This window comes from Trachypithecus francoisi, unplaced genomic scaffold, assembly GCF_009764315.1.
Source record: "Trachypithecus francoisi isolate TF-2019V2 unplaced genomic scaffold, Tfra_2.0 Lachesis_group13, whole genome shotgun sequence".
Lineage (NCBI taxonomy): Eukaryota > Metazoa > Chordata > Mammalia > Primates > Cercopithecidae > Trachypithecus > Trachypithecus francoisi.
Genome location: NW_022681458.1, coordinates 10,499,827 through 10,522,870, shown reverse-complemented (window position 1 = coordinate 10,522,870; position 23,044 = coordinate 10,499,827). Strand labels below are relative to the sequence as shown.

The 23,044-nt window shown below is 38.9% G+C and overlaps 1 protein-coding gene across 11 annotated transcripts in view; it reads left to right on the top strand.

Annotated features, from left to right (window-relative positions):
• SP100 (SP100 nuclear antigen) overlaps positions 1-23,044 on the top strand; it is a 191,686-nt gene that overhangs the window by 19,932 nt on the left and 148,710 nt on the right. For 9 of the 11 annotated variants that reach the window (XM_033229901.1, XM_033229897.1, XM_033229896.1 and 6 more), the window contains 9 exons: positions 6,569-6,731; positions 7,796-7,964; positions 10,418-10,501; positions 12,700-12,762; positions 13,164-13,313; positions 13,777-13,860; positions 20,057-20,182; positions 21,222-21,305; positions 22,839-22,922. In XM_033229901.1, coding sequence (XP_033085792.1) covers positions 6,569-6,731; positions 7,796-7,964; positions 10,418-10,501; positions 12,700-12,762; positions 13,164-13,313; positions 13,777-13,860; positions 20,057-20,182; positions 21,222-21,305; positions 22,839-22,922 — 1,007 coding nt within the window. The remainder of the gene's footprint in view (positions 1-6,568; positions 6,732-7,795; positions 7,965-10,417; positions 10,502-12,699; positions 12,763-13,163; positions 13,314-13,776; positions 13,861-20,056; positions 20,183-21,221; positions 21,306-22,838; positions 22,923-23,044) is intronic. The other 2 variants (XM_033229902.1, XM_033229899.1) reach the window with 1 other exon arrangement.

The window sequence follows — 23,044 nt, the reverse complement described above, 5'->3', positions numbered from 1 at the left end:
AGATCTTATTTAATTTTCTTCAATAAGATTTTTATAGTTTTCTTCATATAGGTCTCATACCTTTCAGATGTTTATAAATATATACATTTGTATTTGCTATTGAGTCTGAGTGTTTTTTTCAATGTATGTCATTCAAAATAAAAACTATAAGTTTTATATATCTATTTTCTATTCATACTCTCATATGGTTTGGCTGTGTCCCCACCCAAAATCTCATCTTGAATTGTAATCCCCATAATCTCCAGGTGTCAAGGGAGAGACCAGGTGGAGGTAATTGAATCATGGGGCGATTTCGCCCATTCTATTCTCATGATAATGAGTGAGTTCTCATGAGATCTGATGGTATAAGGGGCTCTTCCGCCTTCACCTGGCACTTCTTCTTCCTGTTGCCTTGTGAAGAAGGTGCCTTGTTTCCCCTTCCCCTTCCACCATGATTGGAAGTTTCTTGCGGCCTATCCAGCCACACTGAACTAAGTCAATTAAACCTCTTTCCTTTATAAATTACCCAGTCTCGAGCAGTTCTTTATAGCAGTGTGAAAACAGACTAATATATACTCCTCAGTAAATTCTTTTTCTAGTTCTTATGAATTTTATTAGGTCTCTAGGTTTCCTACATATATAATTATAGAACATATTGTACCCTATTTTAGTATTTCTATCAATTATTTTATTTTCATATCCTATTGCATTAGCTAAAGCTTCTAAAACATGTATATGTGAACACATATGTATATGTGTATACGTACACACACATATATATGTAAAAGATGGTGGTAATGGTAGACATCCCCATATTGTTTTCTATTTAAATGACTTCACCATTAATGTTTACTATAACATTTGCTGATTTTAGAGACTTCATGTTGTGTTGGTTTTTATTTCATAAAGAGTTTTAATTTTAAAAATAATAGCTGCTAGGACTTATCAAATTCCCTTTTAAACCCATTCGTGAATATGTTTAAATATGTTTTCTCTCTTACTTATTGATATAAAATTATAGAGACTTTCTAAAGTTGAACTTTTTTTTGTTTCATTCAATCTCATTGTCATTAGTTTTCTCTTTCTTCTTGGTTCTAAATAACCTCTAACTACAAGTTTTAGTTCGTCTTTGATCCAACACAGTGTGTTTTCTTTTGGTTTCTAAAATCTTAAGTAATTTATTTTCTTTATGAAGTCTGTTTCACCTCTAGTGATTATAACTTTTTGAGACTTCTTTTGTGGCTAAGATTATGCTGAATATTGATATATATTTCAAGGATATTGAGAAATATGTGTTCTTCCGTTTTTGTTGCTGTTGTTGTTGTTGTTGTTTGGGACAGAGTCTCACTCTGTCACCCAGGCTAGAGTACAGAGACGCGATCTTGGCTCACTGCTTCCTGTGCCTCCCAGGTTCAAGCAATTCTTCTGCCTCAGCCTCCCGAGTAGCTGGGATTACAGGCATGCACCACCATGCCTGGCTAATTTTTGTGTTTTTAGTGAGATGGGGTTTCACTATGTTGGTCAGGCTGGTCTCGAACTCCTGACCTCGTGATCTGCCCACCTCAGCCTCCTGAAGTGCTGGGAGTACCAGCATGAGGCACCATGCCCAGCCGTGTTCTCTGTTTTTAAGTCACAAGATTAAATATTAAATCATTTTTATTAATTTATCCGGAGCCTGTATACTTTGTCCATTTTTGTTTATGCAAAGAGTCAAAAACCAGAGGTGAATTGTTTTTCAATGTCTGTAAAACATGTGTCTCATGACTTGTTTCTTGAATTTTGATTTGACGTTAAATGGGAACAGTCTTGCTTTTTGTTTTATTGACAATTGCATACCATAACTTGCTGATTTTCGATTTTGACATTTTTTGTGTCATTTTGTCCTAGTTGTGCCTTTAGTTGGATTCTCTTTGATTCCAATCAACATCGATATCATCAATATTGATGATTCTTTTTCAATATTATTAATATTGCCTTTCAATATGATTTTTCCTTTACATTCTGTTTAAATAATTTTTCATACTTTTTCCATTTTATCTTTATTTTATTTCAATAGTTTTTGGGGAGAACAGGTGGTTTTGGTTACATGGATAAGTTCATTAGTGGTGATTTCTGGGATTTTGGTGCATCCATCACCCAAGCAGTGTACACTGAACTCAGTGTGTATTCTTTTATCTCTCACTCCCCTCCCACCCTTTCCTTTGAATCCCCAAGGTCCATTATATCATTCTTATGCCTTTGCATTCTCATAGCTTAACTCCCACTGATAAGTGAGAACATAATGATTCTTGGTTCCATTCCTAAGTTACTTCACTTAGAATAATGGTCTCCAACTCCATCCAGGATGCTGAGAACGCCATTATTGCATTCCTTTTTATGACTGAGGAGTGCTCCATGGTATGTACATATGTATGTTATATATATATATAATTTTCTTTATCCATTCATTGGTTGGTGGGCATTTAGGCTTGTTCCACATTTTCTCAATTGCTAATTGTGCTGCTATAAACATATATGTACAATGTCTTTATTATATCATGACTTATTTTCCTCTAGGTAGAGACCCAGTAGTGGGATTGCTGGATCAAATGATAGTTCTTTAAGGAATCTTCATACTGTTTTCCATAGCAGTTGTAATAGTTTACATTCCCACCTGCAGTGTAAAGTGTTCCCTTTTCACCACATCTATGCCAACATCTATCATGTTTTTATTTTTTAATTATGTTTTTTCTTGCAAGAGTAAGGTGGTATCGCATTGTGGTTTTGATTTGCATTTCCCGATAATTAGTGATATTGAGAATTTTTTCATATATTTCTTGGCCATTTGCATATCTTCTTTTGAGAATTGTCTATTCATATCCTTTGCCTACTTTTTGATAAGATTATCTGAATTTTTTCTTGTTGATTTGTTTGAGTTATTTATAGATTCTGGAATTTTTACTTAGTCTTGCTTTGGCAATGTGGGCCCTTTTTTGACTCTATATGAATTTTAGGATTCTTTTTCTAGTTCTGCGAATAATGATGGTGGTATTTTGATGGGAATTCCATTGAATCTGTAGGTTGCTTTTGGGCAGTATGATCGTTTTCACAATATTGATTCTACCCATCCATGAGCATGGAATGTGTTTCCATTTGTTTGTGTCATCTATGATTTCTTTCAGCAGTGTTTTGTAGTTCTCCTCACAGAGATCTTTCACCTCCTTGGTTAGGTATATCCTAAGGTGTTTTGGTTTTTTGTCGTTGATGTTGCTGTTGTTGTTTTGCTGGGGTTTTTTTGTTTTTTTTTGGTTTTTTTGCAGCTGTTGTAAAAGGGATTTGATTTTATTTTCAGCTTGATCGTTGTTGGTGTATAGCAGTGCTACTGATGATTTTGTATCCTGAAACTTTACTAAATTCATTTATCAGGTCTATATCCTAGGATACAATCATATCATTGGTGAACAGTGACAGTTTGACTTCCTCTTTACCGATTAGGATGCCCTTTGTTTCTTTCTTTTGTCTGACTGCTTGGGCTAGGACTTCCTGTTTTATCTTTTACAATTCATTGTTTTCCTTGTTTTATCTCTCTAAAAATGCAAACTATGTCTGCTTTTTATTTTTATTTTCAGTGTTACATAAGTTTTATAAGGTCTGATTTCACTCAATCAGTAGTTATTTTCAAATCTTTTAGAAAGGAAAGAAGGAAGGAAGGAAAGAAAGAAGCAGGAATATGTATAAAGGTATAGCAAACATCACACTTAATGGTGCTGCTAAGTGCTTCGTTCCTGAAATTGGAAATAAGGCAAGGAAGTCTACTCTCACCACTTCTCTTCAACATTGTATTCAAACTCCTAACCAGTGAAATAAGACCAAACAAAGGAAATAATTGTTTGGAAAGAAACAGTAAATCAGTCTATTTGCTGATGATATAGATATTTTCTTTAAAATACAAAGGAAATCTATAAATAATTTACTAGAATTAATACATGAATTTAGTAATGCCATAAATTCATGGTTAATACATTTCAAACCAATTATATTTTCATATAACAGTAAAAGAGGAATTTGAAAAGCATTATCATTTAAAGTGACACCAAAACAATAAAATAACTAGGAATAAATTTATTATTTTTAAAATTCAATTAAATTTAATTTTTTATTTCAATAGGTTTTTGGAGAAGAATAATGAAAGATGTACATGACTTCTAAAAACTATAAGCACTGCTAGGTAAAATTAAAGACATCTAAGTAAATGGAGAGACATACAATGTTAACAGATTGGAGGCTCAATATTGTTGTCAGCTTCCCCAAATTTATCTGTAGCTTCAATTCAAATCCAAAAAAAATCCTAAAGTCTTTTCTTGTAGAAATTGACAAATTGATTTGAAAAGATATGTATAAAAGCAAAGAATCTAGAAAATCCAAGACAATCTTTTCTAATTGACTTCAAGACTTTTGTTAAGCTATGATATTTAAGGCAAATTCATATCAGCATAAGGGTAGACAAACAGATAAATGGTATGGCATAGAAAGTACAGATATAAACCCATGCTTATATTGTAATTGCTTTTTGAATATTTTCATGACCTTGGAGTGGCAAATTCTTCTTAGAGAGTACACTGAAGTCATTAATTATAAAAGAAAAAAATAATAAATTGGACTTCATCAAAGTTAAAGATTTATTCCTATCAAAAGACATAATTAAGAAAATAAAAGAGAAGCTACAGACTGGGTGAAAATATTTACAATACATAAATCAGACAAAACACTTCTAAAAACTCCTACCCATCAGTAAGTAGAACTGAATAATATAAATGAGCCAAAGACTTGAACAGACACTTTACAAAAAAAAAATTGCCAATTAGCACATGAAAATGTGCTTGATATCATTTTATCATTAAAGAAATACAAATTAAAACTAAAATGAGATATCACATCACACACACTGGAATGGCTAAAACTAGAAAGGCTCTCTCTGATAGTCTTTGAAAAACAGTTTGGCAGGTTTTAAAATGATTAACAGTATTCTTACACAATGACCCAGCAATTCCACTCCGACATATTTACCCAAGAGAAGTGAAAATATCTTGCCACGAAAAGACTTGTACAAGAGCAGCAATTTTATTTCTAGTAGTCTCAAAATGGGATCAACTCCGATGACCATGAACTGAAAATTGAATAAGCAGATTGTGATAGAATCACACAGTAGAATACCACTCAACAACAAAAATGAACAAATTACTGTTCAACACATCAGCACGAATGATAAGCAAAAGAAGGCAGACACAAAAGCATATATATCTTTTATTCCATTTGTACGAAATCCAGTAGCAGGCAGTATCAACATATGATGGAAAAAATGACAGCAATGGTTGCCCGAGAGGCTGCCTGGCTGCATGTGGTCAGCATGTGGGTTGACGGGCAGGGCATACACTGTTCTGTTCATTTCTCAAATAACACATCAGTTTTTGGCTCTGTGTCTCCCTTCAAATCTCCATTGTTTCTTACAAATTCTGTAGGGCACCATGATTCCTAACCTCTGAAAGCATCCATCCCCTACCTACTATTGCAACTAGCACTTTTCTGACCACTTTTCACCTTCAAGATTTTATTTGAAATCTCTTATCTGCTTATTGTCCTCTGCCATTCTTTTTGTCATTGTGAATCTAATTCCTTTGTTATTATTTTAGTGATCTTTAACCAGAAACTTTTTTTACAGAAATTCAAAACAAAAATGTAACATTATTGTTTCCTGCCTCATGTTAGATACTGGAAAGTGCCAATAATTCTCTCCTAGTTGGGAAGGAAGGGCTCATAAGTTTTCATAATATTAAGGAATACTGAGACGTTGACTAAAACATTATCAGAGCAATAAAGTAATCAACTAAGAACTAGAGTTAGAGATTCAACTTTAAAATTACTTTCACAGGAAACAACAGCAATTTCTGAAATTCAGATGCCTAAAATGATTCACCATATATAACAATAATACAGAGATATTTATGTTAACAGAAAGTAGAATCCAACATTCTAGGAGATATCATTGATATTCTCATGAAATTCTCAATAGTGTGGTATCATTATTATTATTAAACTGCATTGTATTATTTATGAATTAATGATATGATGTAGGATTATATTTCATTCTTAACAGCTACAGATTAGACAGGGACATCTTATTTTTATCTTTCTCAGATTTGTTTTCTCTCAGTTGTTAATTAAGATGCATATTCAAGGTTAGATTTTATTTTTATTCCACTGTTTTTCATTTCTCTGTGGATGACCTGCTTATTCCATCTAGATTCTGTAGGAATTTAATTTTTATTTCAAAAAAATATTCCATATATGGTTAGGTGAAGGTATCTTTACAATGGCTTTGTTCAGTTTCAACAGAACTTTTTCAGTCCTCTATATTAGTTTTTCACAGCCTCCATTTCTTCTATTACATCTTTTTTGTTGCTTAAATTCCATTTATTCTGGCCTCTATTGAGTACCACCTATTTTATATATGTTCATTCTTTTTAGCTTGTCCTTTATATGTAAAGTCTTAGTCTCCACAAACATCTCAGAATCTTGACGACCATTTTCACATGGTGTCCTTTTCCCCTAGGATGTTCACAGAAGACCCGGATGTAGATGAGAGACTTCTCTGTGACGCTGTATTCAAGCACTTCAAAAGATATAAGGTGGAGATTTCAAATGCAATAAAGAAGACATTTCCATTCCTTGAGGGCCTCCGTGACCGTGAACTCATCACAAATAAAATGTTTGAAGTGAGTAAAGTTTATTATGTCACAATCTGGTAAGCCAGCCCCAAAGTAAGTTATGCTTTGATATCCTAGACCAAAACTTCAGGGTACAACTTGCTAACTGACAGGTCTCCTATGAGGGGGGGACTTTTTCAAGTATTTCTGTAAGTGTTCCTGTAAAGTAGAAAAGGAGAAGCAGAGGTCACCGGAGACGATCCTGCTTCCATCTGAGGGAATGGTGTTCCATGGTGCCCTCTGGAGTTGGAGTGAATGGTACTGGAGAAACTGGAGCAGAAATAGGTGTTCTCCATAAATGTACAATGTTTTGTAGAATTCATACACTATAACATAAACCAAAATTTAAAAATAATTTTAATGAATTGATTTACTGAAATCATAATTAACAGAGCATTTTATTTCAATTAGCATCAATTTAAAATACCTAGATCTGAGAACATTAAAACCCACAGGGAATTGGTGTCTAGAGAGGACAAATTTGGAGGTAAATGCTTGTTCTTCTTTCTCCAACACATTCGTTTTCTTTGTCTTTCCTTTTTTTGTGCATTTCTGGAGTCTGGGACTATGGGTAAATTCCACCCACAGGCCCTGCTGGAGACACAGAGCAGCGAGTCATCTCCGGCTATGAATGTGCTTCCTCTGTGGCCAAGTTCACAGCAAGGGGAGAATGGTGGCCTGGTTTCCTTGAGCCCTTCAGGCCAAATCAGTCTTGGGGGCAGAGCAGGGGTTGTCCAGCCAACAAACAGCCACTCATGGATTGCCTGCTACGTCTATCCCATATGGATCAGGCTGTTAAAGGACTTTGAGCCCACTTTTATCCTTCCAAGTTACCCCTTTTTGCATCTAATGTAAATGAGGGTGAGGCAATCAGGCTCATCAGTGGGTATTTTTAAGGAGAAGGGATTTACTTCTTTCATTACTGGTTATACCAATAAGTAAAAATTATAGAACTTCACATGAAAATACCTATGCAGAGAAATTAGAATACAGTAACCATAGAATTCCTTTCTAGAGCTCTTCTGTAACTTGGAAGTCTGTATTTATGTTTTCTCCATTCAATATTTTTTAAGGATTCTCAAGATTCTTGCAGAAACCTGGTTCCTGTACAGAGAGTGGTGTACAATGTTCTCAGTGAACTGGAGAAGATATTTAACCTGCCAGTTCTGGAAGCACTGTTCAGCGATGTCAATTTGCAGGAATACCCCGATTTAATTCACATTTATGAAAGCTTCAAAAATGGTAATTAGATTTATTATCTACCTTTTGATTTCCAGGGTCAATTTTTTTCAATAAGCATATACTGAGCTCCTACCATATGTGACACATTTTGTTGGGCAGTGGGGATAGAGTAGTTAACAAAATAGACATGTCATGAGTCTTCTCGAAACTCATGGCTTGTGGTTATGGTAAAACAAGCACCTGGAGGTCTGCTTCACTGGCCACTTGGACTCACAGGACAGCTAGAGCAACACTGGCATCAGATTTACTTAGAAGAGCATAGAGTAAGAAACAGAATCCCAACAGGGCAGCTTCTTCTCTTCAGTGGGAGCCCTTGCAATGGTCTACATAGCAGTCCACCAAATTGACTACTACCTGCCCTGAGTGACAACTTAGCTGTGGGTGCAGGATCCACCTTGACTCAGCACCACATGCCTATGGGAGTGTATGTCTCTTGTAACAGCTCCATAGTAACAGCTTTCAGGACCCCATATAGGCAAGCTGAGTTACAGGAGCAAGCTGAGTGACAAGAGTTATCAATTGAAGGAAGACCACAACTATGGCTTCTCCACAGGTATTTGTTGTCCATACATAGTCCCAGTCAACTAGTCATGGGTCATTCCTAACCTCAGTGTTTGCCTAGTAACACTGCAAAAAAGGCTATCTTTATTAGGTTTTCAGAATATGAGCAAGAAAGTTAACCCTGGGTCAAGTTTGCCTTCAGTGAAGTAGAAGTGGTTTTGCTAACCCTTTATCCACAAGGGATGAAACAAAGATTAATTAAGCAATGACAAAACCAATTACTCTGCCAGGGACTATTTTTTGGTGCTATACCAAACTAAAGGTTTCATTCTTGACCTTTTTTCTGAGAATGCATAATTTATACTATTAAAATGGTACACATTAAAGACGTCCTGCAATTTTTTGTACTTGCCTGGAAAACTTTTTATTCCCACAAGTTTGATCTCAATCCAGTTCTCCAAATAAGGGATAGAGACATCACAAGAGAAACCGGCACATGCCCTGAAGAGGGTGGATGCTGTGGGAACTGGAATAAAAGTTTGAAAGCATGTCTGCAAAACAGGACAAATTAGATTTGGCTAAATCTGAGAGTGAGAAGCAACATAGGAGCTGACTTAGATCAACTGGAGGAAGGTATTGAATGGTCTGGAATTTAAAGCTAAGGAATTTGAAGTTTACTTACTAGGCAATCAAGAAATACTACAGGTTTATGAACAAGGAAAGAAATGTAAGCAGTAGTTGTATATGGCTTATCGATTTGTATCAATACTAACCTTATCTAAATTAATAATAAAATAACTTCCGTAGCAAATATTCAAGTCAGAAAAGGAATAAAAGGAAATCAAATACCTGGACACAAATTTCGAGTCAATGTTTGTAACCAGGATGGTACAGGCTGTGGGGATGGAAGGAAATGGTGCTACCTTTACTGCCCACATTCTCAGGGACTCTGTTCCTCTCTATGGACTGCAGGGATCCCCCTTCCTAGCTCCAGTGCTGACAACTCACGTCTTAGTTTCTGGCGCTCCTGGTGCTTGGGTGACCTGCCCTGAGGCTCACTGTCACTGACCTGAGACAGCACCACCCACCACCCTGTCCGGCACAGCAGCCCACCCACCCTCAGAGAGATGCTGCTGACTCTCGGACCCTGAAGTCCACACAAGCTGCCCCTGGGTCCTCTGTTATGTTTATTTGAGAACTGTTCATCCTCCCCGACCCAATTAAGACAATGTTCTTCTGTTTTCTAGCCTCATCTTTAAAGATATTGAGGTTTTCTCTTTTTTTTATTTATGTTTTTTTGAGACAGAGTTTCAATCTGTTGCCCAGGCTGGAGTGCAGTGGCATAATCTCAGCTCACTGCAGCTCCAACTTCCTGGACTCTAGTGTTCCTCACATCTCAGCCTCTTGAGTAGCTGGGACCACAGGTGTGCAACACCACATCCAGCTAATTTTATTTTATTTTTTCAGATATAAGGTCTAGCTATGTGGCCCAGGCTGGTCTCAAAATCCTGGACTCAAGTAATCCTCCTGCCTTGGCCTCCCAAAGTGCTGTGATTACAGGTGTGAACCACTGCACCTGGCTGATTATAAAAAAATGGAATCTCTCTAGGACTTGAGACCTTCTCCTCAGGGAATTCCCCAGTTTCTTCCTTACACTTGATATACACCTACCCTGCCATCTGACAATTTTGAGGGTAACATAGCTCACAATGTTTCCATTACTCCTTTATCCTTAAATCTTGAGTGTCTCCTTTCTGTGTAGGACAATAGAGGCTTCATTGTTGGGGTCTTCTCTTCTCTGTCCCAGGTGATAACAGGAGAACTTTAGGTCATGTGGAACCCTCTGAGCTCTGAGTCACCCGAGGACTGGAAATTCCTAAAAGCATGATTTCCAGACATTGTCCCTGGTCCCTGTAGATCTCTAATTGCGTCTTCTCTCTCCCGCTCTTTAGTAATCCAAGACAAATTGCCTCTCCGAGAAAGTGATGGAGAAGAGAGGGAGGAGAGGCCTGGCATCCAACTAAGTCTTGAACAAGGTAAAAATGACAGAATAAAAACTGTCTCTAAGAGACGTTAGGGATCCAAGGTTCTGAGTGGAGATGGTGAATCAAGGAAGACATACGGAAGGACCATGGAGAAGTCAAGGTGGGGGTTATATGAGCTCCTAACCAGATGCAGGGTCCTGGAGAAGTGGCCATGACGAGACATACTTGGCTCAATAACCATGAGGGAATCAGAGCCAAGTGTGTCACTAGGCCAGATTGACAGATGCCAGCTACCTAGAAGTAATTGTGATTTAGAAAGTTCCCTGTAGGGGATCTGTGTGAAGTTGTGAAGGGTTAAGAACCACAGCGCATGGTCCATGGTCAACATCAAAGAGGAGACCTTGGAGAAAGAAAGGCTCCTGTTTTACCTGTACTGTCATATTCACAACACTTCTGACACCGAACATGTGGGTGGTCTCCCCACACCAATCCGTTCTCCAATTTTCTGCAGATACCGCCTGATATCTTATAATTTAATTGAGTTCTGCCACTAATTGCCCAGACTTGGCACAGACTCCACAGGTTAATAGCGTATTCCCATAAGAATGCCCCCCACTTCAGATGCCAGTTGTGAGTCTCAGGGTGTGGCCTGTGCTTCCGACCAACTTCCTGTAAATTGGAGTTTCCCACAAGGCCTTCAATGGCTTTGATACTTTCCTAGTAGATCACACAGAGCGCATGGAAATGTTGACTTATATCTGACATTTATTATAAAGGATACAACTCAAGAACAGCCAAGCGGAAGAAATACGTAGGGCAAAGCGTGGGGAAGGGCACAGAGCTTCTGCCCTCTCTGGGACATGACTCTCCTGGCACTTCCATGTGTTTGCCAACCCAGAAGATTTCTGAACCCAGTCACTTAGGGTTCTTTATGGATATTCCATTATACAGTCTGAATTGATTAAATCATTGGTACCTGATTATTAAGTTAACCTCCATCCCTCCTCTCCCCTCCCTGGAGGTCAAGAGGTGGAGCTGAAAGTTCCAACCGTCTAATCTCACGTTCAGCTCCCCTGGCAACCACCCCCCAATCCTTAGGGGCTTTCCAAAAGTTACCTCATTAACGTGAACCCAGATGTGGTCGAAAGAGGCTTGTTATGAATAACAGAAAGTGCTCTTTTCACTTGTCATGACTTGGGATGTTTCAAGGGTTTTAGGAGCTCTGACCAGGAGCAGGGAATGAAGACTGAAATGTATATTTCTTGTGATATCACGGGAGATACTTGGTGATGGCAGAATAGGGGAAAAATTTAAATGTGAGGATGTTGTTTAAGAGCAGGAATATTCAAAGAGAAAGGCGGTCATGTAGAGAGACTCAGAAAGGAAGTGGTGCACATGGAAGAGATGTAAGTACCTAGATGACGAAGGAAGGGAAATGAAACTGTAAAAAGGGGTAAAAGACAACAAAAATCACCATGCCGTTAACAGTTCACTTTGATTGAACATCTACTCTGTGGCAGTTGGTTTAATGCTCATGACAGCCATTGGAGATTAATATTACTTATATGCCTGTTTTGCAGACAAGGTAACTGAAATTCAGAGATACCACAAATGGAGTTTACCTAGGGTCAGAGGAACAAGGAAAAACCCAGGTGTTCTACCCCAGAGCCTGCATTCCTAACTCTGTGCTGTCCAGGGAATCTAAAAAAATAAAAACAGAAAAATGAAATAAAAATGAGGAAATATTTGTAGACAAAAAGATCCGGAAAAAAAGAATACCAACAGCTGGAGGAAGCAGAGGCTACTCAGACACTGAGTCCTCATGGAAAAGTCAATGAGAAAGCATAAACAGATGTGGAGAGGGAGGGTGTTGTGTAAAAAGGGGTGGGTATGAGGCAACCAGAACTTCGAAGAAACTGAGTTAATGGCCCTGGGCAGGGTAGCTCTGGGGACAAAGGCAGGATCACTCTGCCATAGTCAGTTACTGGAGTGTATCACAGAGGACACTCAGCAGGGTTGTCTGGTCAAGGCCCCTGTCAGCCAGGGGTGCAGCTGACCCAGTCCCCTACTATCAAGGCTGGAGTCTGACTTCAATAATTAGGTGGCATCTGCCAGCTCCAGATGGCCTCTGCACTGAGAATTAGATGGGGTCTTTAACTCCTACATTACAGAGACCAAAAAGGGATTAGGAGAGATGGCAAGATCCATACCTCAATTTCTGAAATAAACTTCTAATTTCTTCCTGCCAGGAACTGGTGAAAACTCTTTTCGAAGCCTGACTTGGCCCCGTTCGGATTCCCCATCTCACGATGGTTGTTCCTGTTTACTACTCTTTGAGCCTCTGCTACTCTTGCCCCATTCTGGAACGTGCTGTGGGGTTGCCTCTTCGTGTTAATGATTGCCCAGAATTTTCCGTTTTTGCGTCTACAGTTTTTCCATTTTTGGGATTTAAGTAACAAGTTCTTATCTTGCCTAGGAGGGTTTCTTCCTCCCACACCCCTTAAGCACACTTGCTGCTTGTTCCTGGTGCCGCTGAGCCTGGTCGTTTTACCCATATGCCTGCTTCACCATTTTCTGCCTGCATCTGCTTGAATCTGGCTTTTGCTTGGTGCCTTGACCTTACATCCATCAGTGGCCCATGTTGTAGTGGTTGGAAGGGAGTAACGGGCAGCAGGGGGCAAATAAAATACCTGTGAATCAAACCACGGTTTAGGTACAACCCCACCTGAAAATGGACTCTCAGAGCACCCCTGTGAAACAGAAGAGATAAATGCAGAGAGAAAAGGTACAACCAGTGACAAAAATGGTTCGCTAGGAAGCCAACAAACAAATGAACAACGTGCCCAAAAGGCTGAGCCAACAGGTAAGACTGACTGGTTTCGCGTGAATGGGGACGAGCCAAGGGGCCCTGGCTGGTAGCAGAGGAAGAGTCTAATGCACAATGCAAGGAGACACCTGTTTAACAAGCAGGGGAAAATCACACAGACACAGAGGGGGCCTGATATACGGATGAGCCTGATGCACTGACATACTGATGACGAAGACCTGGAGGAAGAAAGCTAGAAGCAAAAAACTGAGAGAGAAAGGGGAAGAGTTGCAGAGTCTCACCAAAGAAGAGAGACAGAAACAAAAGGCAAAAAGAGAAAGTAGAGAGAGATTGGCCAGGAATCAATAAAGCACAAACACCTTCATGCAGCAATATATACAGACAGGGGTATAGGTAGAAACAGGAGAAGAAAGGAGAAGCAGGGTGGGGTCTCACCAAATGGAAATAGGACAGAGCAAGGCTCCACTGGATTCTCAGCTGTGATCTCATTTATCTCCAGAGTCCTGTGAACAAGTCACTATCCAAGTGAATAATGGGGATGCTGGAAGGGAGACGCCCTGCCCATTGCCCTGTGATGAAGAAGGTAATTATTGCTTACCTTGCCTATTTTCTTTCCTTTCTTATTTGGACACTATACATTTGTTGGTTGGTTGGTTGTTGTTTTACCATCATAACCACTTTTTAAAATTAAAAACTGGATGTATTTATCATTACGTGTTGTTTTGAAATATGTACACATTGTGAAAAGGCTAACTAGCAAATTAGCATAAATAATTACCATAGAGCTAATTAGCATAAATATTACCTCAGGTACTTATCGTTTTTGTGGTAATAACGCAAAATCTATTCTCTCAGTAATTTTAAAGAATACAATACATTATTAACTATATTAATCGTGTTGTATAATAGATCTCTTAATGTATTTCTCCTATCTAACTGAAATTTTGTATCCTTGGACTAACGTCTCCCCAGTCCTCATCCTCATATCCCCAGCCTCTGTTACCACCGTATACTCTCAACTTCTATAAATTCAACTTTATTACACTCTACATATAAGTGAGATGTCATATATGTCTTTCTGTGCCTGTCTTATTTGACGTAACGTAATATCCTCCAGGTTCATGGTTGTTGTTGCAAATAACAGGATTTCTTCGTTTTCAAAGCCTAGATAGTATTTCAGTGTGTAGATGTATTTCATTGTGTATATATTTTCTTTATCCATTCACCCATTGATAGATACTTAGGTTGTTTCTATATCTTGGCTATTGTGAATACTGCTGCAATGAACATGGGAGTGCAGATATCTCTTCCGTATACAGACGGCCCCTGATTTATGATGGTTAGACTTATGATTTTCAACTTTACAATGGGTTTATTGAAGTATTAAATGCATTTTTGACTTATGATATGTTGTTTATGGTAGGTTTATGGAAATGTGGTCCCATTGTAACTCTAGGAGCATCTGTACTGATTTCATATCCCTCGAATATATATTCAGTAGTGGAATTCATGGATTGTATGAGTAGTTCTACTTTTTATTTATCTGAGGACACTCCATATTGTTTTTCTTAGTGATTGTAGCAATTTACATTCCCAGCAACAGTGTACCAAAGTTCCCTTTTCTGCACATCCCCACCAACATTTGTTATCTTTAGTCTTTTTGATAATAGCCATCCTAACCAGTATGTGGTGATGTTCATTGTGGTTTAATTTGCATTTTCTTGATGATTTCCGAGGCAAGGCATTTTTTTACATATCTGTTAGCCATTTGCTTGTGTTCCCTTAAGAAATGTTTATTCAGGTCCTTTGCCCATTTAAAAATCTGTTTGTTTGTTTGTTTGTTTTTAATATTGAGTTGTTTGAGCTCCTTATGTATTTTGGATAATAACCTTTATCAGATACATGGTTTGCAAATATTTTCTCCCATTCTGTAGGTTGTCTCTTCACTCTGTTGATTAGCTGAGATGACAGGCATGTACCACCACATCTGACTCTTTTTTTTTTTTTTCATTATTTATAGAGACAGGATTGCCCTATGTTGCCCAGTCAGGTCTCAAATTTCTGGGCTCAAGCAGTACTTTCACCTCAGCCTCCCAAAGTGCTGGGATTACAGATGTAAGCCACCATGCCTGGTTTTTTCATGACCTTGCCTCATATGTTAGTTGTTTCTTTACTTTTATTGCTTTCAGGATTCTCTCTTTGTCCTTGAATCTTAACAGCTTATTATAGTATGTTTTGGTATAGTCTTGTTTGCACTGAATCTGATTGGAGACCATTGACCTTCTTGTACCTGGAAATTTATGTCTTTTACCAGATTGGCAAAGTTTTATACTATTATCTCTTTAAATTAACTTTCTACTTTTGTCTTTCTCTTCCCTTTTATGAATTCCTGTGATTCAAATATTTGCTCTTTTGATGTGTTTCATAAATTCTGTAAGCTTTCTTCATGACTTTTCATTCTTTTTTCTTTTTGTTCTCTGACTGTATTTCAAATAACCTGTCTTTGAGTTCATATTCTTTCTTCTGCATGATCAATTCTGCTGTTGATGCTCTCTGATGCCTTTTTAAATTTCATTCATTGTGTTTTTCAGCTCCAGAATTTCTGTTTGATTTTTTAAGTAATTTCAATATCTCTGTTAAATTTCTCATTTTGGTCATTTATTGTCTTCCTGATTTTAGTGAATTGTTTCTCTATATTTTCTTAAGGTTTGCTGAGATTTCTTAAAACAATTATTTTGAATTCTGTGTAAGGCAGTTTGTTATCTCCATTGCTTTGGGGTCTGCTGTGGGGAGATTATTGTGTTCTTTTGGTCATGTTATGTCTCTTTGGTTTTGATGTTTCTTGTTGCCTTACATTTATGTCTGTGCATTTAAGAAAGTAGGAATTATTTTAGTCTTTGCAGGCTGACTTTGTCCGGGAAAGCCTTTCACCCTATTTAAAGATTCTAGGAAGGCCATCTGGCATGGTACAAGGGCAGGTTTGCTACTAGAGTCCTCAAGCAGGCTAGTCTGGTGCCTAGGACAACCAGTGGGCAGGTATGTGCTGGGGGGAACCTTGAACCAGAATCTGCAGGGTTCTACACCACTGGTGCAGGCTTCTTTAGGCACTTCAGGCCTGAAACCCAGTGCTATTGAAGCCAGCTTGCTGCTGGGATGGGCCTAAAGCCCAGTGCCACTGGGTCCAGTTTGTCACTCAGTCTGGTCTGGATCGTGGGGTCATTGAGGCTGAAATAGAGCTGTAGGAGGCTGGAGACTGAGTTTGCAGGGCTGGACCGAATCCTGGGGCTGCAGGATTTAGGTTGCGGTCAAGATGAGCTTGGAGGTTCCGACCATGGGTACTGGCTAGAGTCTGGGGCTTTGGGAGCCCGATTTTATTGAAGACGTTTCTGTGGTTTGGGTCTAAGGCAAAGTCTTGTGCTCACTTCCTTCTCCTCTCCCCAAGCATATGGTATCTCTCTCAGTGCTCTGCTTCCTGGAGTTGGAGAAGGTGACACAGTGAAACTTTTCTTCCTGCCCTTTTCAATGTACTCCTTCTTATTTCTGTGTTACACCCAGGTGCTGTGATCTTTCATCTGGTTTCCTCAGCTCTTGCAAAGGTGTTTTCATGCATAGGTAGTTGTTCACATCAGTGTTTCTGCAGGGGAAGGAAGGCTGGAGAGTCCTATTCTGCCATCTTGCTCTGCTTCTCCCCAATTTTCTAATTATATCTTTATTTCTCTATAAGCACAAAACTTTCCTTTGTTTTCTTATACTAACTGCCTACTCCCACCCAAGACACACAGACTTTGTTCACAGCCTCTGGCTGCTTTTAACAGGTATGAGATGGAAGGGAAAAAGAGAGTGAATCTTTTTAACGGAGAGACTGTCCCTGGTTAGAGAATGCAAGAAGAAAGAATATGAAAGAGGTTAACTAGGGAATATTAAATAACAAAATACAGTTGACCCCTGGACACTGGGTGGGGGGGTTAAGGGTACCAATGCCCTATACAGTCAAAAATTTGCACATAACTTTTACCTTCCCCAAAACTTAACTGCTGTTGACCAGAAGCCTTACTGCTGACATAAACAGATGATAACACATATTTTCCATATGTATTATGTGCTGTATTCTCACAATGAAGTAAGATCTCCAAAGGAAAATGTTGTTAAGAAAATCATAAGGAAGAGAAAATATATTTACTATTCATTAAGTGGCAATAGATAATCATAAAGATCTTCATCCTCATCATTGAGTAGTTTGAGGAAGAGGAAGGAGAGGACAGGCTGGTCTTGCCATCTCAGGGGTGGCAGAGGTGGAAGAAAATCTGCATACAAGTGGACTCGTGTAGTTCAAGCCCCTGTTGTTCAAGGACCAACCGTGTATGAGTGAAACAGATTTTAGATAAAGTGACATGGTATCCATACGTTGCCATGTTGTGGAGTTGATGAATAGAAATATGTTGCAAGTTACTTTTCAAAAGTTATCATGAAAACATAGAAATTATGCATGATGCTGCTTGTCAGATTTGCAAAGGAAGGAAGCCCAGGTGAAAGACCTTCAGGAAAGAATGGCAAGTGGAGGGACTCTGATGTGGTAGACAATGGCACTGGAAGAGACCTTTGGTAATGACTGGAATGTTTGAGATGAGGAAGATATAGAAAGACAAAAAGTGATGTAGCGCTGACACATCAGATGCAAAAGTGTTTTTGGAGAAAAAAAAGTGACATAGAAGAAGCTTGCAGAGGTAACATTAATAATTAAGAAATAAAGGCCGACTCAAAGCAGGTAGGAAATGTAACAGAGATGCAACATTACGTAGGGGACAACAGGCCTGGCACGAGGTGAGGCAGGGAGGCCATCAGGGCACAGTATGTAAGGAGATATCAGTTGGCATGTGAGACTGAGCTTCCTTAAATTTTAAGGCACCCAAGGTACCACCTTCATCTCACCCTAGTTCTGACTCTAAGAGACAGTAATTTTTAAAAAGCATAGATAAAAAGAGTATGAATAGAAAAAAATATAGAGGGGAAAAAAATACCAAGAAATAGGAAAAATGGAGGGAGGCACAAAGAGAAGTATGCGGAAAATGAGTTAAAGGCCAGTGAATGAAAAATTGGTAGAGAGTGGATCACGCAAAGAAGGGAAGAGAGAAGACAAATCAAGACATTCTCTGATCTGAGGAGACAAGAACTGGAAAGGAGGCACAGGGCTTGTCCTATTACTATGGAGGACCAGCTGCCCCCTTATTGAAATGGCCCCTGTGACTCCATCTCCACCCCCAGATTACAAGAGGCCTCTCCTCAGGCATCACTTCCTCTCCATGGCTCAATCACCATCTAGGATCTGTTGATTTCTAAACATACATCTCCAACTCAGACCTGTCCTCTTGACTCCTTTCTCCAATTGCCTGAAGACCTTTATTTAAAGACCTGAAGAACATCTCTCTTCAAAAGCTGCATCTGTCATCTATTGCTGTGTAATGTAACAAACCATCCTGAAACTTAGTGGCTTAAAACAATCATCATTTCATTTGCCACTTCTGTCGATCCCAACTTTAAAATATCTCTAACTTGTCCATTTCTCTTCATCTCCAGCACAAACATCCTAATCTAGATCCCTGTCACTCTCACTAAAATTAGAGGAACAGTCTCCTGTCTGGCCCCCAATCTTGCTCCTCTCAAGTCTGCACCTCAGCTGAATGGATTTTCCAAAATAGAAACCACTTGATATGACTCTCCTGTTTGAAACCCAGTGCCTTCACGTGGCCCTTAGCAGTAGGTCAACACTGCTTGGAGTGGTGAATTGAAGGATGCCTACCACGCACCTGCACATTCCCCATCACCCTCTTCTCACCCCTTCATGCCGCATTCCCACCACACTAAGCTTCCTTTACTTACTGGAATTTGCCAAGCTCTCTTTCTTTCATCTCTGCCTTTATATATGCTTTTGGGAAAACAGTTGGGGGTAATCTTCCAAAGCTGAAAATATACATACCCTATAACTCAACAATTACATTCCTCAACAGAAACCAACAGAAATGTGTGTTATGTTACCAAAACACATAGAAAAGAATGCTCAGGGCAGCATTATTCATAGAAGCTAAATGCTTGAAATTGCACAAATGAATAAAGAATCCATGGCTTATTCCTATAATGGAATACTATCTAGTAGTGAAAATAATTATTCAAAATGAATACAGATGACTTTCACAAGCATGTTGAATAAAATATACATATAATTTTGGGGGATTTGACTTCTTTGGGGAGATCTATATATATTGAGAGAGAAGTAGGGGGAGAGAGAAACAGCGAGAGAAAAGAGATGATTCAATTTATATAAATTACAGAGCAAGCAAAATTAATCTCGGTGTTTGAAACCTCGATGGTAGTTGGCTTTGAGCAAGTTAGTGGAAACAGTTAGTGGGAAGTGTCATGAGAAGGTATCTGGGGTATTGGTAATCTGTTTTTTGATCAAAGTGATTTACTTCCTTTGTGATCATTCAAAACCCACTTTTATTCATCTGTCTTATACTACCATTATAATTTTTATTTTTTTAAAAAAGGCAAAATATTAACCATCAAAGGATGAGAAGAGTAGGGAAAGGGAAAGGTAAAAAACAAAACAGAGCCAAGAGAGGCACAAAGGAAGGGACAGAGTTGAGCAAAAGGAAAAACAGGGAGGTGGGGTGAAGGTCTAGCCCCAGCAGTGAAATTGCAGAGAGGAGGAATTATTAATGATAGTGAAGGAGGCCCACTGGGGAGACAAATGAAAATTCTTCATTTATTACAATTTGGCCCAGGGGCAGAGCCACACAACCATGGAATCCAAATTAATTCCTGTTCTGTGCGACTGGTGGATATAAAAAAGGAAAAGCCATATTTTACTTCAAATGCTGAATGCCAAGCCCAGGCATCTGACATAATAGGTAAGGCTGACCGGGAGAAGTTGTAACTGTGTCAGAGGTTACCAGGTAAGGGGGTTGGGGACTTCATCAGGGCCCATCGGGGCAGTGCAGGTATCTGGGATGGAGGCAGGAAGGGAAAGGGGCTGGTACCTGATGCAGTGAGTCTTCAGCGTGACAGAAGAAAGTCCTTGGGAGCTGGGAAAATACCAGAAGACAGAAATGGAGGTAATCAGTAAGAATGTCAGAGAGGCTGTTTCTGAAGTCAGGGAGGGCTGGCTCATGCTTGTAACCCCAGAACTTTGGGAGGCTAAGGCGGGTGGATCACTTGAGTCCAGGAGCTCGAGATCAGCCTGGGCAAAATGGCGAAACCCCATCTCTACAAAAAATATGAAAATTAGCCGGACAAGATGACACATGTCTGTAGTCCCAGCAACTTAGGAAGCTGAAGCAGGAGCATCGTTTGAGCCAGGGATGCGGAAGTTGCAGTAAGCCAAGATTCTGCCACTGCACTCCAGATTGGGCAACAGAGCAACACTCTGGCTCAAAAAAAAAAAAAAAAAAGAAAGAAAAAAGGAAAAAATAAAAAATAAATAAAAATAAAAAATAAAGTAAAAGAAGAAGTCATGGAGAGGAGTTTAAAAAAAAAAAAAAGATCAGGGAGCCAAGCTATTCACAAGAGGAGGTGGGGGGAGAAACATACCAGACAAAGAGAGGTATAAAGAGACACCATCACCAGAAACAGAGGCAGAAGCAGGGGAGATGGCAGAACAAAGAAGAAAGATGAGAAGTAAAATGAGAGTGAAAGAAAAAAGTAGAATGAGGGTTGGGGTAAGAACAGTGTCAGTGGATGGGCACAACTGCCTTCTGTGTGTCAATTTTATCAGCTTTTGGTTAAGAACCTGGAACAAACTGCAGGTGGCATGCATTCCAGGAGCACTCCAGGGTCTTGAGTTAACTTAGCTTCCCGGGTCTTCCTAGTGCTCTATTTGTGGAATTTCCTGGTGGGTGGACTCCTTGGTCATACCCTGAGACTCTTAATGGTTTTTGCTCCTTTGTGCAGTCATCAGCAGTGAGGACTCTGAAGGATCCACCGATGTTGATGAGCCCCCAGAAGTCTTCATCTCACCACTGAGAAATGAGCCTGGTAAGGAAGTTTGGGAGAGCAAGACTTGGGCTGTGGGAATCTGATTTAAGAGCTACTGTTTCCTGATGCATTTTATTCTGAGCTCATTCTGTACAATGGGTCCAGTTTATCCTGGGATCCCATTCTTTGCATTAATTTTACTTGACCTTTTTGGAAAATGCAGAGAGAAAAGAAATTGTTATAAACTTATTTTTGAGAATTAGCCTTCTTTCTTGATGGATTCTATTAATCAATATTCATACCCATACATTGATTATATAGCAGGAATAGGCTAGCAAAGTGATGAGTTTGTTTTTAAAACTAACTAGTTGCTACGTCTATATAATGTTAGATTTATATAGTGACTTTTATAGAGAATAGAAAGCTGAATATTCCTTTATGGGAAGATCTTATTGTCATCTGATCACAAACTTTGAATAGGGTCAAAAGACATCTCATCCAACTATCTGGTGTTGGCAAAAATAAACACCTGAGATAACGTATTCTGAAACCTGAAGTATTGTTACTGACAGAGTTCTTCAGCAAGTCATGGCACATTTAGTGATTTTTCAAAAGACTTTTGCAAATTGTCTTACTTTTAAATTTACGATAACCTTAAAAGGGTAAACAGAATAGAGATTCTCGTCCTTGTTTCCTAGAAGAGAGAACACAATTACATAAATGTTTCAAAGTCATCTCCACAATCTCATGGTAAATTAAAGAGAAGACAAGACTAGTATCCTGGATTCGGAGTTACTTCCTGTGTGAAATGAAAGACAGAAACATTATTAAAATCTTGTATTATCTCAATCCTATTTGCAGCATGAGTTGTCATAAGATTTATAACTTTTTAGTGTGCAAATTGGTTTATTTGTTTTGCCCTTTACTTTCTAGATCCAGGGGATATTAGAAACATGCCACTTTAGGGAAAATACACTAGGGAAAGACCTAAGAGCAAAGAAGAACCTCATCTTGATGTTACACAATAACAATGTAGTAATACATTCATTCTAATTGCTCACTGCATCTTTCAAAGTAAAATGTAAATTTGCATTAGTTTTTAGACAGTACGTACTCTAACTTTGATCTTGGTGTAAGCAAACTGCTCTAAAAATTAGTCCCAAAACATGTCTTTGGCTCAAACACAAGAGGAAGTTATTTCTCAGCCTTGTAAACAATTCAGGAAGGCACTGTGTTGGTGGGAGGTAGAAGAGGATCACATCTTTAACAGAAGATCTTCAAGGTCTCCCTGCATGAAAAACAGAAGCAGAAACAAAGGAAATGTGGAGTGGCAAGTAGAAGGGATAAGAAGTAAAAGAAGTGTGGGAAGGCAAAGGCCAAGCAAACCAAAATTTCCCTCTGGAGACAAGAATGGAGTATCGCTAACCCACAATGCAGGTAGCTTGAAAGGATCAAGACAAGCGTGGCCTGTGTACAGGCGAGGACTTGCACGCATTTTCAAGGTTTTCTAGGTTTTCTTATTAGGGAATTTCCTACTGAATTGATTCCTTGGTCACACACTGAACCTCTAAAGAATCCCATTCTTCTGTGCAGTGATCAATAATGACAACTCTTTAGAATCAAATGAGGAAAAGGAGGGCCAAGAAGCCACTTGCTCACGACCCCAGACTGTACCAGGTAAGAATATTAGAGTTGCAACCCGAGGCTGCAGAATATCCAGAGTACAAATCCAGAATTCTGTTTTCTTGATTAATTTCATTCCGAGTGGTCTCCTTATGCCTTGATTCTGTAAATTCTAG